The sequence below is a fragment of the Copadichromis virginalis genome, linkage group LG6, assembly GCF_057382275.1.
Source record: "Copadichromis virginalis isolate Kocher_CV1m ecotype Utaka linkage group LG6, C_Virginalis_male_GT1.1, whole genome shotgun sequence".
NCBI classification, from domain to species: Eukaryota; Metazoa; Chordata; class Actinopteri; order Cichliformes; family Cichlidae; genus Copadichromis; species Copadichromis virginalis.
The window spans coordinates 39464976-39482062 of NC_140623.1; the positions used below are offsets into that span (position 1 = coordinate 39464976).

General features: G+C 44.5%; 1 protein-coding gene across 1 annotated transcript in view; it reads left to right on the plus strand.

Annotated features, from left to right (window-relative positions):
* maml3 (mastermind-like transcriptional coactivator 3) overlaps positions 1 to 17087 on the plus strand; it is a 132496-nt gene that overhangs the window by 62578 nt on the left and 52831 nt on the right. The window contains exon 3 of the mRNA XM_085460355.1: positions 209 to 1147. Coding sequence (XP_085316481.1) covers positions 209 to 1147 — 939 coding nt within the window. The remainder of the gene's footprint in view (positions 1 to 208; positions 1148 to 17087) is intronic.

Consider the following 17087-nt stretch of genomic DNA (forward strand, 5'->3'; position numbering starts at 1 on the left):
TGGCTATACACAAATTGTTTGGTATTTAAAATGTTTGGTACTCAAAATGGTACCAAACCCCATCCGTATAAAATTTATGGTGGCAATGGCCCATAAAGTCTCGAATGATCATTTTCAGTTTGCTTTTCGTATTCTGATTAAAAAATATGTTATGTAGAAAACTTGCAAGGTGCGAGCCTGAGCTAATGTCCTTTTGGTTTCTCCTCAGGTGCGACCATCTTCATCAGGCCCTCAGTTTGCCACCACTGCCAATGGGACGCCTCCTCAGCAACCTTTGCAGCAGTCTCCAGCCGTTGCTATGGCATCAGGTTCGCCATTGCACAACTGCGTGGCTCGCTCCCCTCAGACTCCAACCCAAGCTCAGACACAAGCAGTCTCTAGGCCTGGGAATGGATACATGATGAACCCGGGGCCAGGAGTCAGTCAGGCGGGCACTGGACCTGGAGCAGCGGGGATACCGCCTGGAAGTCAGTCTGTAGGACCAGTAACGCCTGAGCTTTCCCATGCAGAGCAGCTGAAAGCATTTGCTCAGCAGCGTAATAAAATGATGCAGAAGCAGCAGCAGCAGCAAGCAGCTAACTGGTCACCTGCAGCCGCTCCAACCAGTCCCTATAACTCCGCTCACTTTAACCACGACAAACCCAACAGCCCCATGATGTATCCACCGCAAGCCTTTAATACACCACAGGGCCCTCTAGTGGGTGGCATGGCCCCCAACAACGGTCCCAAAGCCCCCATGAACAACTACCTCCCTCACAACCACATGGGCATGATGGGCCAGCAGCAGCCAAACAGCATAAACCAGAACGCCCTGTCCAAACAGCAGCAACAGCAGCAGCAAACAGCAGGCATGTTGTCCTACAGCAACACCAAACCGCTGAGTCACTTCAGTGGCAGCGGGGTGGATCACATAGGTCAGAGAATGACCCCGCCCATGCCAGGGAACAGTCAGGTCAAGAACCCCATGATGCCACCTTATATGGGCGGTGCGGGAGGTGGTGGCCAGGGTCCGGGGCCGGGTCAGACGCAAGGGCCAATCCCAGGACAGACAGCTCACCTGAGTGAAGAGCAGAAGAGGATGTTACTGATGAAACAGAAAGTGTTGAACCAGAACATGCCCTACAACACCATGCAGCCTCATGGACAGGTAAGGGGACAGCTTGGCGTTGTTGGTCTTAAGAACATGGAGGTTGAATTATTTCCAAAGCAGTTCATGTGCAGTCAGTACTGTTGCTTAAACTTAAGTCCAGAGTGTTTCCATCATCTGCAGGTTGTGTGATTTGGAGAGTGGATGAATATTTGGACTGTCAGTGAATATCTGAGTCCAGTGTTTCTGGTTCTGTTTTCTGCCTTTATAATAATTCAGTTCTGTAAATAATGAACTTTATACACCGCCTCCCTCATTATTCTTGTGTTGAACTGCAGTTGAGAGTCTTACCATATATGACTAGCAAATGTACCACCAAGGAGACCTGGCATTGACTGGTTGATATTAAGTACTGTATATAAGTCAATGAGAAGTTTCTGACCCAATGCAAGACCCCGGAGTCCAGGCTAGGTAAGCTAGTTGAAGAGCTATTGGACTGGTCTGTTAAAGTGTTTGTGGCTTTGATTATGAGAGCATGTTAGGGAGAGAGGGAGGTTACAATAGACTGCATAAGAAAGATGTACATCGTCACCCATCGCTTTGGAAAGTCATGTTTTTGAGTACTGAGCTGAGGCATTTCATGAATGCGGGCAGATCTGACTGTGACACTCCAGCTCATTTGATAGCGACGGACATATCAGTTATCAGTTAAGCGTTTTCTCAAGTGAGTTGTGGAATTTTATTCTTTAATACAGCACACTTTTTTTTGCAAGCAGACAAATCGCCCCCTGCTGGTCATTAGAAACGTGCTTCTGCATTGGCTACCATACCTGGAAGCTACAGCCATCTTTTTCATACAGTCTGTGTGTCTGGGAAAATTCAACCTATGACCTTCTGCTCATCCTTTGAATAAGAGCTAAATAAACTCCCCGTGCACTGGAGGTTTCCTATAAAATTCATTTGGACCCCATTTTTAAGCAGAATGCCCAAAAAATGCCCCCCAAAATAGAGGAGCTAAGAGTGTTTGACCAGTTGCTTGGGACGTACTGCAGAACATGGATTGCTGTTTTAAAAAAAGCCTTCCAGAGGTGCAGCCAGGGAAGGTAAAATGGCGGTAGTTGCCCCAGCAACAAGCCAGGGCTGGGAATAGGCATAGGAAAATGGCCTGTCGAGAGTGTATTGATGCCTCTGCAACACTAGCAGCACTGATAGCCTCCCCCCACCTCCTCCCCTCAGACACACAAGCGCGCACACACCACAGCAAGCACCACAGCTAAACGGCTCCTTAGCTCATATCCCCAATCTGTCACAGCTGACTGATGGCTGAGATTGGACCACTAAGCTAGCTGCTGTCATTACCGAAAGCCCACCTCGGGCAGTTTGTTTCCTGAGCCCGGCGATCAGCACAGCCCACTCTGAATGCTCCAGCGGTTCAGCCAGGTGTCAGGTGTCCTTAATAATCCACCGGACGGAGGACGTTTGAGTGTGGGTGGACTCTATCTTAACAAATATTCACATACTCGAGTGAAACCTCACACTTGTGTGGCTCTGGCGCTCCTCATTATCTCAGGGCTGATGTGCGGTTATCAATAGAAATTGCGTGTGCGAGTGCTTGTTGATGGCGCACTTTACGTCTCTGTCTGTCTCCTTCTGCTCGCCATGTCCTGATGATACAGCTACAGTCAGTCAGTCACCTCCTCCTCCCCTCTGGTGATCTCTGCGTCTCCTGTCCTGCTCCTCCTCCTTCCTCCCCCTCTCCTCCCTCGTTCTCTGCCAGAGACACTCAGCACCAATAAAGGAGCAGATTTATTAATATGAGGCCTTTGTGGCTGCTGCCTGGAGCGCTGTGTGTTTGTGTGCGTGAGTGGGTCAATGCACATGTATGTTTGAGTGTGTTGCATAGATTTTTTTGAGGGGGGACGGGTGTAAGGGGAGGGTGGAGAGATTTATTTGAGTGAGCAGAGGAGAGTTGGAGACCAGGAAGAGAGAGGGAGAGAGAGAGGAGAAAGGCAAATGCAGAAAGCGAAAGATTTATTATGGAGGGAGGATGGAGCATATTACAAAGAAAGTCAAGGGCCTGGAAAGAGAGAAATAAGTGAGCAATGCCGAGTGGAGTGTCTGAAATGCAAAATATTCACTTATCTACACGCGTGCAGCCCGACTGCATTGACTGTAATTAGCGAGTTTTATTTTTAGTGACACGTCTCAAATAAAATCAGCACAATCAACTATAAAACGTTAAAACGTGGGACAAATATGTCATTTATTCTTTTTTTTTTTACTAGGTGTAGCACTTGAAGGGAAATTTCACAGATTTCAGACACCGAGATCACTTCTTAGGTCATTTATAACGCTGCTCAGCCTGTGAAAGCAACATATAATTGGTCTCTCATGATTTCTCCAAACCTATCAAAGTGCAAAACAAAATCTCAAGAATAGCTTAACTGTAATCAGTGTTACTGAGGTGGGTCGTATTAGATTTAATGCCAATTGGCAATATTGTTGTGCCAGTTAAAAAAAAATGTCTAGTAATCTCAGTTTCTTAGTTTTGGACTTTCCAACCATCTGTGCCCAAACTGTAGGCCCAGTGGATAAAAAGCTGCAAAATTCCTTCAGCATGTCATGGTGAGAACTCTTGAAAATAATTACAGCATATGCCAAAAACAACAAATTAATAGTCCTGGAAAAAAGATCGCAGCTTATCTCCCCTACTATGAATCTGAACGGGGTATTAAATGCACATGCTCTTTATGGGAAAGACAGATAATAAGCGGTGTTTATTATAATTATTGCTTTCAGGTGTATTCGGTAGTTTTCCCACTGCAAAGCCAGCATATTGCTGAGTAACCAGTTGCATTATTAGTAGCAGCTTCATCGCTGCTTATCCTTTATTTGTCCCGCACAGCTAATGCAGAGATCACGTGATGATTAGCTACTTGTTTCTTTGCACCAGTATTAGTATTTCCTCTGTGTTAAATGCAAAATATCATCCTGTTCTTGGAGTTCTTTAAAGATGATTGTGTCTGACGTATTCAGATAAACCACAGTGTGTTAAATCTGCTGATGACTGTCAAAGCTTGATAAGGAAGAGGTTAAGGAGAGCTGAAGTGAAACCAAAACATCTGGGTTCTGCTCCAGAAGAAAAGCTCTTTTAAAATCCCACTGACACTTACAGCAAGGCTACAGAGCAGGGCACCGAATACGCAGAAGACTTCTGAGTTTAGATCCAGAAAGATGGAAAAACCAAAACAAGTAACCAACACTGAAGTGTCCATCAGTCTTAGCTGATGATAGCTGAGTCGTAGCTCAGTTTTTAACTGTAATCTGTAACTTTTTTCAAATTATGATGTGAAGTAAAGAGGAGGTTTGGCTTAGAATTTGAGGAGAAATCTATAATAAAAGACCATTGAAAGAAATGCTAAATAGGATCTTATGACTTCATCAATCGGCAAACTTATGATCCAAAACGCTTGGGGTAAATTGGGCAGTGTGTATATCAGCTTGGATGAAGTATGAAGCTTCTTGCGGTCGACTTCTCGGTGCTGGAGAAATCGGCTGGTGAAAGCACGGATGGATGATCGGTTAAGAGAAGCTCAAAAAACTGCAAGGCTTGTGGAGTAAGGCCACGGTCTCGTGTTTGTGTTTGTGTAGCTCTATGGCCACGTAGGGAGAGCGATTTTAACCCGTTCAGAGAATCCCGTGAGTTCTCCAAAAAGGCAACAACACATTTTGCGGCCTGGTGGCCATGACAATAAGCGTAAGTTGAATGCTGATTGGTTGAAAGTTCACTTGCACAGGAAAGGTAGCCACAGCGGAGTTCACCGCAAAGAGGAAGAAGCACCAAAATACACCAAAGATCAAAAAAGCTCAGACAGTGACTCTGCTTCTCATCCATGGACCGTTTTCAGTTTTCTTACTTTTAGTTCTTTACTAAGAAGTTCTTAGCCTCAATGAGAGAACGTTTTTTTAATGCTTCCCCCATGTGAGAGTACCCAGGTACAACAGCATGCAAGGCCTGGGTAGCAACTTTTCTTTGCCTTTTACCATGATGGGACCTTTAGTGAAACTCACCATGAATCAACAGCACAGTGTGAGGAATGGAAATTTCCTCACACTTTCCTTTTACATAGCGCTAAACGATTGGAGAATTTTCTTTATGTCAAACATTGCGGTTGTCTGATCATTCCCCTGACGAGCCAATCATCTGCTTTATAAGAGCACCATGGGACACAGACCAGCAGACGTTCAGTTTTTGACACAACCTTGTTTGTTAGCGTTCTTGATCGAGTTGTTACCAAAGACCTTATTTTAAGGCTAAGCCACCAAATTATTTTAAGCTTTTTGTTTAAATGCTCTGACTGGATGCACGTTGTTCGTTATAGTGTTCCCCTGCTTTGCAAATATTGCTTGAGCTTCATTTTCAGATCCTCTCTCAGTTGCTGAATTAGAGGTGCCGGTGGTTGTTGACTTAAATTAGGCCCAGTTAATGAAGTTCTGTTACTTTACAAGTATAAGTGTCCTCGAGTGTTCAAATACTTTAATTATGTTTAATTGGTAGAAATACTCCTTCTTAATGTCTGTTTGCTGCAGGGTTTGTATTCACTTGAAAAATCGGTAAAAACGTGCGTTTGTATTTGTGATGGGAGTCTCTCTTTTTCTCGTTCCTAGCCGTTATTCTCTTTGTCTGCGTTGGTGTGGATGCTAGCCTTTAGCTTGGTGTGTGTTTGTGTGTCTGTGTTGGCTCACAGGTGGTGCTTAAGCATCACCGTCTCCCTGCTCCGTCCTCCCTCTCTCCCTCTCTCTGTTTCTGTGTGTAGGCTAATCCAGTTAGCAGCTGCTCGGGGAAACTTCAGCCTCGCTCCTCAAAAGCTCGTTAGTCAAGCTTTAATTGTTGCTCCCTCGCTTTGCATATCGCCATGACACTAATTTATGCCCGTTGTCGCGGTTACCGTCGCCACGGTGGTGGATCTCTCAGTGGAAGCAGCAAGTGGGGGGAAGCAAAGGCGTGTGCTTGATGCTTGTGTGGATGTCTGCATGTGGTGGATGACGCGGCTGTCTCAGTGTGTGTGTGTGTGTGTGAGAGAGAGAGAGAGAGAGGCGGATGTGGCTTGTTGCACAGAAGTGTGTGCAGCTGTGTGAAGCCAGCAGCTCGTGGGCGGATCTCTGGGGTTATCTGAGTAATGATTGGATGAGAGTGGATTGACAGGCGTTGGCCTCAGAGGAGAGCTTCTACTGATGAATTTGAGCGGGAGGTTTGACTGTGTGTATGTGTGAACGAGTGTAGGAGATCACGGCGTCACACACCAACCGAGGTGCACGAAGGAGCCTGCTGATGGCCCCGTGAGTCACGACAGCAACCCACTCTCAGATGCACACACATGTATGCACGCACTCAGCAGCGTACACAGGGTTTGAAAAACACCCACAGGCATGCACACTCTGATAAATCCTTTCCTACTTCTTACTTTCTCCACCCCTCTATTTCCAGAGGTAAAGCCTCTCTGTCTTCTTTTTTCATCCCTTTCTTCATCCTCCTACGGAGGACATCCACAAAGCTGCAAACTTAAAACACACACACACTTTTTAAGTACACCCAACTAGAGCCCAGAATTTCAGGGACTGGGTCCTAAGTGTAGATTCCAAGGACAATGCACGAAATGCATCTCCACCCTTATTTACAGCTCATGGTTTTGTCCCCTCATGGTTTTGATAATAAGTGATAAGCAGGGAGTTCACTTAAATGAAAGAGAATTTATTCACCGTAACCTAACCAAGAGACAAATATCACCAGTACGTTGATGCAACGTGGAGTGAATTAGAGAGACTGAGCAGCTCACCTGGGATAGCTTTTATAGCCTGGAAGATTCAGGTGAGCTGCGTTAGGTGAGGATCCTTCCATGCCAGTCAATTATCAGTCACAGCAGGACAGCACTTTCTTGACACACCCTCATCTGTCTCATCTAGGGTTAGAAAACCTGCAGCATTAGTGGAAATGACATTTATATAAAAGTTTTCTAGTCTTATTGACCATTCATACAGTGCTTTCATCTACAAACATTCAGCACTTGATCTAACTCACATCCGCGGCTAATTCACAGCCACTCGTGGATATCGTTGGACCGGGGAAGAAGCTAGAGTTTGGTTTTGAACATTAGCATGGGATTGCTTAAACTTTAAATCTTCCTGAAAATTATCAGCAGTTAAAGGTAAGGAGCAGATAAATTAAAATGGACGGATTTATCACTGACTTCACTGGGTGATACGTGCACATTTAAGCAGGAGAAATGATCCCAGAATTGTCTGAAGCCAGACAAACACAAAATAGGACCGAAATCGTGCCTGTATGTGTGCTGACTTATGTGCATGGGTAATATTAAATGAGAAAACCTGAAAGTAATTATTTGAAATAATAAGCCTCGGTGGATTATATTCCACCCTATTTTCAACTGTTTTCTGGTACCTAAAAGTGAAATGACATTTTCACTATGCGCCGAAGCAGGAGAGGCATAAAGTGCTGCAAAAACATTTACCATAATTAAATATCTGAAGCTCCCCAAAACCTCCCACTCAGTGTGTCTACACACCCTCCACTGCTCAGTCAAGACTCAAGCCCATGCACTGTAAATATTATCAGCTGATTTTATGACAGTCAGCTTCTATGTTCAGTCACTCTGAGAGCATTTTTCCTCAAACATGTGTCACAGAAACAAGAACAGCTGTGTCTTTGAAATTCAAATCTGAGCAGGAAAAAAATGTTCTGAATTCAGAAATCAGAGTACTAATGTGCAGTAGACTGTGGCTCCAGCAGGGGATGTTTGCAGAATCACTTGTGTATTTCAGTGGGTGCCAAAGTGGGTAATGCACCATGATGGGATGCCTCAAGGATGCCCAAAGATTTGTTCCTGTGCATGAAATTTAACGTGAACAAAACAAATAAAAATCCACACGATCATTTTGCAAACGTGTTTTTTTAATTCTTTGACTATTATAGGTTTTAATAATTAATAATAACAGCATAAAACGAAGAATTATACATTTTTTTCCTTTTACAACAGTAGGGTTTGTTTCCAGAGAGGAGTTTCTCTGTGTGCTCACATAGTGAGGCATAGTGCATAGGGAGTGCTAAAAATAAAAGCACATATATGTCACACACACACACACACACACACACACACACACACACACACACACACACACAAATACATTCATGTCCCAACTACACTTAAGAAGAAAATTCTAAATGACAGTTAAAATGGCAAATAAAAATATCAAAGAAACAAGCACAGAAGTTGTGTATGATCTCCAAAAAATTGAAAATAAAGCGAATATTTTTTGTAAGTAAGATCAGTAAAAACAAGTCATTTTAACTGCCTTTCCCTGCAAAAGCTCAGTTTAAGTCAGTAATTTTCAGCAATATTTTTTTTCTCTATATGGGCTCAGTGAGAGTGGATACCTGTGGATACATTTTGCACACATAGAAGCCCTGCCCATTTTCTGTTCTAACCCTCCGTTTGAAGTGGACAGCCAATCAGAAGTAATTTACCTTGAAGTGTCAGAAAGGGAGCTGAAACGGCTTCTTTTAGACAGAAAACAAACTGAGCATCAGGTCACACGACGCCACTCGAGTAGAGTCCATAAACAAATACCGAGCTGGAAATGAGCAAAATTCAGAATGTATCGTATATTAGTATATATTGGAACTGTTTTTTAAATAATTATCAGCAATGCTCAAAAACTAAGAAATGCATTAGGGGATATATCTGTGTTAACGTTTTTTATTGTCAATCCATATCGAATATCAAATATCCGCTGGGCTCTGCTGCAAACCTCATGTTGAAACATGGAGGAAAGGACAGCACAACCCCGGACCAAGTAATTTCTCTCCATTTATTCCCAGGAGCAGCCGATATTACCTTCCCTCCGCCCCTCCCTCCTTCTCTCACATACACACATCTCCTGCTCGCTCTGTAACCCCCCCACCTCCACACACACACACACACACACACACACACACACACACACACACACACACACACACACACGTTGTCTGAGTCGCCACACACATGCACACCCCTCCATCTCCCTCTCTGTCTCTCAGGCACACGTGTCAGGGCTTGAGTTGAGCTGCTCTCAGATCCTGTAGAGAGAAGATGGGTGGAGGGGTGGAGGTTGTGAAGAGGTGTTTGGGTGAAGCAGAGGGGTGGGTGGGTGGAGACTGTTCTGGTGTGTATTAGCTCTCTCTGTCTCCTCTGAGATGCTTCTTGTTAAGACAAACACCAGACAAACAGCTCTCTCTGTGTTGCCACTGTCCATTTCCCCCCCTCCTATTTTCTGACTTTGCTTCCTTTCTCCTGCTGTCACCTCTCCTCTTCCTCCTCCTCCCTCCCTTCGCCTCTCCTTGCTCGCCTCCTTAACCACTCCACCTCTCCTGTGCTTAGAGAGGGCTGTTAGCGCCGAGCTCCACTTCACTACTCCCGATCAATATTGTGTGTGCGTTTGTGTGTCACTGCTTGTGTATATTCCTGATGTATACTGTATGTATGTGGCTTGCTGTGTTTGCGACTTTAATTTAAAATTGTGTGTGTGTGATACAGAGTAAATATGCATGAAAGCGAGTTTATTATGCAAATTCCCGGAGATAAGAGAGGCCACGTGTGTGTGTGTGTGAGGGAGCAGCATCTGTGGCAGCAGGAGAGAAAACGATTCCCAGGGACCTCCCCCCTCCCCAAACACACACCACCACTGCCAAAAGTGTTTGGTTCAGTTTGTCAGCGCCAGAGAAAACACAGTGAGACAGACCATCTCCACCCATTCGACACGCCCTGGGGGTGTGAATACAGGGTTGGAGAGGAAATATCAATACTCACCTCCACCAACAGGCTTTTTAAGGGGATGTGACTCCATAGAGTTCCTATGTGTGTGTCTGTAATCAAGCACTCTCTAATATTAACCTCATCTGCAATATTGACCTGCAGGCCTCACCTTGGAGCAAACAGGTCATGACACAATGAGTCTGTGTGCTGTCTGAGTGTGTGTGTGCGTGCTTGCGCCCGTGCATCTGTGGAAGAGCAGTCGCAGCCGAGCATGTGCACATGTGTTCATGGGACGGCGGAGAGTGAGGGGTAGTAGTGATGGTGGGGGTCATTCTTATGCAGTGTCTGTGGGCCAAAGAGAGGGAGATGCAGTCAGAAGGCTGCATACTAAACAGACTGCTGTCACCCCGCCAGGACCTCACACACACACACACACACACACACACACACACACACACACACACACAGAAGTCAATGCATGCTTGGGTGCCCTACCTCTTATATGCACACGCTCATAAACGGCACACACACACACACTCCCCTCATGCCAGCTCAAACTTTGGCTGCCTTGCTCGGCTGCCGGTTGCCACGGCAACCGTTGCCCACAGCACTTTGCAGCCCAAATCAATGGCAGCTCCGAGACGAGGCTCGCTTGTGCGGTGCGTCTGTGCGTTCGCACATGCGACAGTCTGTCTCCGTCCAAATGTTTGCGGCTATAAGCAGGTTGTACTTGTTGTATGGTTTGTGATAAATACGGCATAAGGCTCAGCTGCAGATTGCATTAACAGTGCGCTATCAGTGTTGCACAAACTGGATTTGAGCCCAGAATAAACAGAATGCCTTTTTTCACCCCCAGACATGTTGAGAGAGGTTGGTGGGAAAACTGCTGGCTCTTAGGGGGAGAGCGAGCGGGTCAGCGGTTTAGTTTAGAGCAATAATAATGTGTTTGTCCCAACTTGCTAATCACCTTGTTTGTGTGTTGATGGCTCCAAATGTGGCCGCCATGCCAAGTGACACATACACACCAAGACAAATGTGAGGGGACGACACAGATGTGACCCCGCCCTTGTCCCTAAAATGCACTCCATCCGCCCCATCTGCTCAGTCAGATGCTAACACACACACTCACACACACACGCACACACACACACACACGTTGCCACTTACCATCAACAGCACTGTTTGATGACATGCTCGAGCAGGTATACGCTTTCACGCACACACAACAAAAGCAGACAGTCTTGTAAAGTCATACGGTTCGCCCACGTGTGTCTATCCCCCCCCTCCACGCGCACACACACACACACACACACACACCAGCCCACCCCTCCGCCTCCTCCCACAGGTATCTCGCTCCTCGGTGTGGGCTCACAGAATCGAGAAGGGAAAAGTGAAACAGAAAGGGGAAAGCAGACAGGGGGAGGTGCAGTAAGGCTCTTTGAGGATTAGGTTGAGAATTTTGACTCTGTTTTACAGAGGAGGGAGGAGGAGGAGGTAGCGATGGTGGTGGAAGCGGCGGAAGGGGGTAGATCGACTCCTCGGAGCAATTTACCTCAAACGGCTCCGACACAGCTAATCCGCTCTTAAAGGAGCCTAATCCAACAGACTTGTACCTGATACTGAGAAGAGAGAGAAAGGAGAGTGGCAGAAGGAAGACAGGAAAACTGAAAGAAAAAGGCGGGAGGCTGTGGGAGAAGCATAAGTACAGAGAGAGAGCTGTGTGTGCTGCTTGTATACTCCAGACAAAATCACATTTACTGTCTTTAGATGGACAAAATGGCTAATTTCTAATTAAAAAATAAAACAATGTTGAACTCAATTACTCCTAGAGTGGGTAGTATCTTTCACCTCAGGGGTCTTAAGCCTCATGATTTAGTTTTACTTCAGTTTTTTGAGGAACTTCCAAGTCTGCCTGCTAATAGAAGTATAACCTGGATTATGCTCTGTTGCATTCCTGTTATTCCTGTTACTTTGAAGTCTACCACTTGGTGTAGTTGGTACATTTATAATGCAAATGCTTTGCGGTTGAGTCCACTCTTCACAAAACACAGATACGTAGGCATCCGCTCAAACTCTCACGCTCACCGTCTGATGACGAAAGTACAATCCAGGGTTTAGTTTTTCAAACATTAGCATTAAAGGCAAGCTAACCAGCAGGTATGACTCTTGAGATTAAGGCTGTCCTTGTACAGATAGGCAGGATTACGTTTTCAGATGGTCAAGAAAACCAAGCGAAAAACATGAAAATCCAAGAATAAGGATGCACCCATCTGATATTGGTATCGGATATCAGTCTCCAAAACCTGGATCGGATATCACTCACAATGTGCCAGTGTATGGCACTGTGTGCTAGCAGCAGAGCTATAGTAGCATGGATCAAGCTAACAGCATAGCTTCAGCAGTTTTAGAGTTTATTTTAGAGAGTCTGACCAATTCTACCCAATATTATTTGCCAGAATCAGGTATTTGCCGATCTATTGGTGTCTGCGCTTATAACGGCAGGTTAATACCAAGTTAAAAAGTAAAGAAGAGCTGCAAGGAACACCTGCTAACCATGGTATGCTTGTTGATGTTGCACAGTTTGTCCACCAGAGTGAAGTTTGCAGCTTCCTGTTTTGCTACACGTATATTTGGATCGCAGCAAAGGCAAAACCAGCCGATCTGCGCTGTCGGCCATTGTTATAAGCTTAGCAATACAGATGCTAGATTTAAGACTGTTTATTCATCTATAGCAATTTTTTGTCTCAAAAAAAGCCCACCTAAGGCTGTTGGTTAACCGGGACGCAGTTCTGTCTGTTTGTCGCTATCAGAAGAAACTGAAATCAAACTACATCAAAGTGCAGCACATCTGTCTATTTATGGACAGATGTGATCCAGAACTCGATGTTTTTCTCGCTTTCTTACTCACTCTGTGCTCCTCTGTGAGCTGCAGCACTCTGACTCAGCCTCAGAGAAAGGTTGGAGACACCCGCTGCTTCTAATTTTCTCTCTTACTGACAATTTTATTCAAAAATGTGGTCAAAACCAAGCTGAAACATCTGGGGCTTTGAAATAAAGCCAAAAGTACAAAAAACTGCAGTTCCTCTGATGGCCTCTTGAGGCTGGCTTGAGTCAGTCACCCCAGACTGAACTTTAAGCTTTAAAAAGCACACAATTAAAGTCAGTTTTGGTCTTGTAGTGAATTTCTCCCTGCATCACGACTGCACAGGTTTGAAATCACTCCTGCAAACTTAATAAAGTTCACAGGAGCGATTTCAGAGTTAGGGAGCTGTAGCTGAAGGCTGTCAGCTAATTCATGTCACCTCTCAGCGTTGGGAGCATTTTCAGTCCAAATTTCTGACAAATAATTTGGCTTGCTGTGAGGTTAATTGTGATAACAGACCCGTGCTGCAGCTTTGGTGGTAAAATTAAACATTTTATTTCTATGTTATTTAGCACTGATTAGCAGGTGTGTGTGTGTGTGTGTGTGTGTGTGTGTGTGTGTGTGTGTGTGTGTGTGTGTGTGTGTGTGTGTGTGTGTGTGTGTGTGTGTGTGATGAACAATTTGTGGATGAATCTCGCTAACCAAGCTTGCAAGCATACACTGGTAACTTCACCACTTTATCCAAATATTCTTTATGGTGCTAATACAGAGCTAATCAGCTGTAATTGTTTGCACTATTTGGGGCTTTTCAGCTCTCGGTTGAGCTGCAGACAGTGCCATAGTGTCACTGAAAGGTAGAAAAACGCAGAGTTCTGGATGATAAACAGGTTAAAAAAAAAAGGAGTTTAATAGCAAGGAGGAATAGTGAGTCACGTAGTCATAGGACAGTATGACACAGAGAAATGGGCTGCACTGGAAAAAGTAAACTGGATGGGAACTTGGGCAGATAGACTCATGGATTATATGCTTTCACAGGTCAGAGAAGGAATATGGCAGAGTACTGGAAGCTGATTATAGCATGAGATGCTCATACAAGAGAGTGGGGGGAAAGAGGCGGACACAGTGAGAGTAACCTACATACAGATGTCCAAATTGTTATGAAGTGCGACGGAAGCACAGGCGGAGAGCAGCAGGGACGGAGTAGTGATTGAGGGGGACGGAGATGGAGGAAGCCCTGGTCTCTCATTAGAGCTCTGAGACGGGCTGCGGGCTCAGAAGCACACACACACACACACACACACACACACACACACACACACACACACACATCGATATGTGCACTTTTTCTTTCTTTCGAGAGGTTTGTTCCTCGTGTGAGGAGGGAGTATCTGCTTCCAGGGTTAGTTTACGTTTCCTGTACTGGTTTGGTCAATACAACAGTAGTGCGCCCTGGTGCACGCTGCATGCTGATGCTTACATTAATGCCTGTGCACAGTTACTCCACATATTCATCGTCTTATAGATGCATTTTTACCTCATGTCTTCCCCTCTCTTCTGCTTCTCCTCATCTTCTCCCTCCCAGGTACCGCCTCCCTCCCCGTGCTGTTTTCTCCTATGTCTTCCTCCTTTCCTCTCCATCCCCCAGCTCCTCTCCCTCTGCTGTGTATATCAAAGAAAAATGAAGCCAAATAAACTTGAACCCCAAGAAGGTGATTGATGGTTGCACAAAGCTCCCTCTCTCCATCTCTTTCCTTTCCACCCTGTCTTTATTCCCACACTCCCTGCCGCCTCCTACTCCTCGCTCCCACTGGTGCTGCGGCTCCTTCTCATTCACACACAGTTTGTATAGTTTGATTAATTATTTGGGTCTGCAGGGTACAGCTACGCTCATGTAAGTCATTTTTATACTGGAGTGTTTACTGCAAGATGCACGATGATTTCAGATGCTACTGATAATAAAAAAACTTGCTTACTTGGTTAAAGCAGTCATCGGCAATGTTTGCACATAAATAAATGCTCATTTTGAGGCTCTCTGTCACCCACTTACTCAGTCATTAAGGTGGAAATACCCAACATGGATTAACTGAACAGTCAAGAGCGCCACCTACAGCTGTTGCCTGCATAACAAATATGAATTTATTTGAGTTGTACTTGAAATATTCTTTCCAATTCTCTTCATGAAGCATTCAGCTTCCACAGGTTTACGGGCTGATTTGCTTAAAGTGCAGGATTTTTTTTTTTCTACAGTAACCTGCAGAAAGAAAAGTTCTGTTACTGCGACACAAGCTTTAAGATCAGAGATACCTGCAGCACCTCAGGGTTTTTTTTATGAGGAACAAAAAGAACTGTAGTGACTGTAGTTCATGTTTAAAAAAAAAAAAGCTGCATTATTAATTTGTGAATTGGACTGGAAATATGTGCATTTAAAAAACAAACAAACATTGATATCAGCCCCAAATTAATTATCAGTGTTGTGATAGTTTAACACATCCATGGCGCACATACGGAGGCTTTGCCACTGTGATGCTGCACATTGATTTGTGACGTCCTGCTGTGAAGCCTCAAGCTGTCGGCATCTCGGTGTTTTGATGTGACGAGCGAGGGGTGGATCTGACGGAGAAACCGAGGGATGCTGCACGCAGACTTGTCAGTCACAGAGTGGGCCCACCCTAATCTGTACCATAATTTACCAAAAGAATACCATGCTGTATTCAGTGAGACTTTAAGCTAATAATTTAGAGCATAATCTCATCACCAAAGTCTTCTCTGAGGTCAGAGAGCGAGGGAGCCGGGGGATGCTCTCTTCCTCGTCTTCTATACAATCAGACTTCATTCTGCAACCAGAACCTCCTCATTGAAAGAATGAAGGTTTAAGTGCATTGATAGTAGCTTCATTTGTCAGACCCAGAATCTGCATCATTCTTCTTTTATAAACACAGTTTGAGCACGAACACCGGCACACATGTGCAGAACGTGGACCTTAAACTGTTATCCATGATCATTATTATAGGTACTGTGGATGTTCCTGGGCACTAATTTACTAGCAAGCAAGAGAATAAAAATTTGACCAGCTGACTAGTCTAAAAGTCAGAAAACACTCTGAGCATACTCTAATGGGTGAGATAGACATTGTAAATTTGGCGTTGTGTTTAAAGTGTAAAATGTTGTGTCAGATTAGGCCTGTGGATCTGGCTAATGTTAGGAGTACTCTTCCTTTCTTTCTTGCAGGCTAGCATCCACACGCCTGTGCAGGATGTGGTTACACATCTTTGTAGTTGTGTGGTTATACGCCAGTTTGCTCTGACACATAAAACCGCCCATTTTCTACATCAAAGTACTGCAGGACTGTGAACACCTTAGCACACCTGTCACCTGCCTCGCTTCCTCCTGCCTCCTTTACACCTTCACGTCACAGAGAGACAGAGAGAAAGAAGTGACGGGTGGCATCATAACATCAAACAGGTAACTGCTGTTTGTACATTAATAAAATAAAAATAATTTATTTAACCAACTAGTCTTTCTGGTTCCGACTACCAAGAGCACCAACTTTAAAAGATCTAGTCGCACACACCGCCAACAGGGAGCAGATTTAATTTGGAAGTATACAAAAAAAATAAAAAAAATTTGTGCTCCTCTGACCCTATTGGATCAATCAGGCGCTGTATGCTGTGATTGGCTGCTCTCAAATAACTGGCATCTGTCTGGGCATTTGAAAGTTAAATGGGCCGCTTGGATAAGTTTCCTCTTTAATGGTTTTTCTAAATTAGTTTCAAAAACCTCCGAATTGTGACTTTGCACTGATGACTGAGAGCATAAACGTGTTTCAGCAGGTCTCTGTACCAACCCTCAGACTGTTTAACTCCTCTCTGGAGGGGAGAGGGAGGGGAAACAGGAGGACAAAGGAGGGGGGAACAACTAAGCTGTAGTGCCTCTGCACCTCACTGTACAATACCTTGTGCAATACTTTTGTAAATAGTCAACAGTGCAATAGACTCAATACTTGAAATGTGCAATTCACTTGTATTTTTATTTTTTATTCCTATTTATTCTATTTATCCCCTTCGTATATTTTATTTATATTTGTCTCTGTATTTATATGTGTGTGTGTGTGTGTGTGTGTGTGTGTGTGTGTGTGTGTGTGTGTGTGTGTGTGTGTGTGTATATATATATATATATATATACATATATAACAGTTCTGTAACTGTAACTTTGGTCGTTGCTGTGCTTTTTTTGGAAGTCGAATTTCCCAGAGGAACCCACCCGAGGGATTAATAAAGTTCTATCTTATCTTATCTTATCTTATCTTAAATTGTTAGTAAAAACT